At 35.8% G+C, this 2,835-nt stretch overlaps 1 protein-coding gene across 1 annotated transcript; it reads left to right on the top strand.

Annotated features, from left to right (window-relative positions):
- The first annotated feature begins 1,175 nt into the window (after positions 1 to 1,175).
- On the top strand, positions 1,176 to 1,872 carry LOC101900693 (uncharacterized). Its single transcript, XM_005190055.3, has 2 exons — positions 1,176 to 1,318; positions 1,376 to 1,872. Exons 1-2 carry the CDS (start codon positions 1,220 to 1,222, stop codon positions 1,835 to 1,837), a joined length of 561 nt encoding a protein of 186 aa, XP_005190112.2. The 5' UTR covers positions 1,176 to 1,219; the 3' UTR covers positions 1,838 to 1,872.
- Positions 1,873 to 2,835: the final 963 nt, after the last annotated feature.

Raw genomic sequence — 2,835 nt, 5'->3', positions numbered from 1 at the left:
AAGAGCCTTGTTTCCAAACGGAAGTGTCTTCTATGTTGAAGGTTGCATTTCTTTTTATACCCTCCACCATTCTACGGAATGTATATTAACTTTGTCATTCCGTTTGTAACCATACAACGGTTTTCATTTAAGAGGTAGTTTTCGAAATTTTTTTGAAAATTTTCAAGTTCCTTCCAAATGGTGGAGGGTATTAATAGTTCGACCTGGCGAACTTAGCTTTTTTACTGGTTTTCTTGTTTCTTGTTTTTATGCCCTCCCCTATTCTAGTTTTGCCATTCCGTTTGTAAATTCTCGAAATATTCATGATAAACCCCACAAAGTATAAATATTCTGGATCAACGTAAATTTCTAGGACCATTTAGCGATGTCCATCTGTCTGTCCGTCAGCTGTAATCACGCTACCTTTCGATCAAATTGAGATAGAAGTCTAAAATTTTGCACACATGTGAATTTGGGCACTAGTCAGATTAAGTTCGTAAAGAGGCCATATCGGTCCACGCTTTCGTATAGACTCCATATAACGTTACCTCCCGATATTCGTATTCGAAGTTTGTAATGGATACTACAGCCTAAGACTGAAATTTGTCTGTGCAGGTCCATATCTTCGTATAGGCCCGTATAAAGGTATAACAGTATTTTTAGTAATTTTTTAAAATTTTTCAAGTTCCTTCCAAATGTGGATAAAACCCACAAGAAACTCGAAATTTATTTTTAAATGGTACATAATATATGACATGTACATACATACATGACATTCGCCTCTCTTTCGTATCTTAGAGTTTCTGACATTCAAACCATTGGATATGCGCGATGAACAAAACGAATAGAAACACACGTTTTTTGGTGACGAAAACACTGTTTGTTTGTTTTCGTGTTTAGGTTTGCTAGTTGGTTTTGTCAAAAAGTGCAATTATGAATAATGAGATTTTGAGAAATTAAAAATTTTACAACCCAGTCGCCCTGAGTTCAATTGATAAAGTGACTGTAGACTAGTCCTAGGATAGATCGGGGCAATGAAAACCAAACAATTCTCATATTCATGATACCAGACAATTCTCATTCAGGCGATTTGCTAATATTATATTTAGTTTACGGCAGGCCAAATAAGTGCCATCAAATTGATAGAAACGAATTTGTGTATTGACTGATAAGAGTTTTTATTCATAGACTCGTTTTGTATTCCTATTCGCCAAGCTGCTATAAATACGTTGCAAATTCTATGCAAATGACAGTATCACTTTTGCATAAAGTCGTGCCAAAATTCTTGTGGAATATGAAGTTCTTTCTCTTAGTATTATCCCTCGCCGCTTTGAGCCAGGTAAAATATCTTATTGACAAGCAACTAATTTCATCCTAATATTGAGGAACATCCAAGGTATCGCTTGCCGGAGTTCTGGGAAGAGTAAAACGTGAAACTACTGCAGAAGGCTTGGAATTCACTTTTAATTTCTTAAAACACTTGGCCGAAGCCACTGGTCCACTTGTGGAGTCGGTGCTAAAGCAGATGCCACACACTGAAGCGTATTCACCATACAAGGAGGAATTAGACAAATATATGACCTCGTATGAAGAATACAAAACCAAAAAGGGGATGTGCTTCCAAAAATCGATGAATTTGTTGGAGAAATTCATTGAACTTACGGACAAATACGAAAAGGAAGATGCTCCAGCCGAGGCCAAAAAGATTGATGAGCTGTTCAATAGCTACGACAATCAGAAATTGGAAAAGGAAATTGAACAATTTGTTGAAAAGATGGAAGCAATGGAAAAGGACAAATCAGAAGAAGATGAATTGGATGGACTTCGTGTCGTCGCTAAAATGTTGGAGGTCTGCTAAAATGTTGTCTAAATAAAATACTAATTTCAATTGAACGACATTTAAAATTCGTACTTGGATCGGAAATCTGTTAGTACGTGTAATCACAACTTATTCTACCGAAATTCAGTAATGATAGTCATAAGAAAATGTACAAATCTAAAAAGTAGCAGAAATCGGTTAGTACAATTTTATGTGGTCTATGTCAATTAATTTCAAACTACTGTTATTAGGGGTCTACCCGGAAATTTTCTGAAACTATGCTTCGAATTTGAAATGGACTAAAATCACAATTTTGCGACTTTAAGGGAGCACTGTATGTCAAAGTAATGGTGATAATAATGTACAAGTTAAAAAGCAGTAAGTTTGCTTTGAGTACCCTCCACCACTTGGATAGAATTTGAAAATTTTCAAAAAATAAAATCCGTTAAAAGTTCTGTTAAAATTTTGAAAATACCGAATATAGCCGTTATATTGGGGTCTATAAGACGTGGACCTACATAAGCGTTGTTTTTCAAAAGCCATTACCATATTCAAATTCGAAACGTCAAATAAACGGTGAACAATGTAACTAAAATCATCAATATACCGTATATAGGGAGATACCGTTATATCGGAGCTATACGAAGATCTGGACCTGCGTACGCAACCCTCTGCCACAGGTTGTAGCATCTACTACGAACTTCAAATACGACATCTCAAACAATTTCGGTCAGTATTGTAACTAAAATCGTCAAAATACCGAATATATTGAGGTAGTGATATATGGGGCCTATACGAAGACCTGCACATACAATTTTCTTTCATAGGCTGTAGTATCCAATTCGAATTTCAAATATCAAATTTGAAACAGTTACGGTGAATAATGTCGCTAAAATCATCAAAATACCGAATATGGGGAGGTACCGTTATATGAGGGCTACATGAAAACTTGGACCCACTTGGCCTATTTACGAACTAAACCTGCCTACTGGAAAAATAAACATGTGTGCAACATTTTGGCCTTCTATCTCAATTTA

Source organism: Musca domestica, unplaced genomic scaffold (assembly GCF_030504385.1).
Source record: "Musca domestica strain aabys unplaced genomic scaffold, Musca_domestica.polishedcontigs.V.1.1 9, whole genome shotgun sequence".
NCBI lineage: Eukaryota > Metazoa > Arthropoda > Insecta > Diptera > Muscidae > Musca > Musca domestica.
This window is presented reverse-complemented; position numbering and strand designations above follow the sequence as displayed.

Bases quoted from the DNA above. Each gene is read 5' to 3' on its own strand.
- LOC101900693 (XM_005190055.3), top strand. From the start codon at position 1,220: ATGCAAATGACAGTATCACTTTTGCATAAAGTCGTGCCAAAATTCTTG. The intron at 1,319-1,375 runs GTAAAATATCTT...GGAACATCCAAG, and splicing joins CCCTCGCCGCTTTGAGCCAG to GTATCGCTTGCCGGAGTTCT.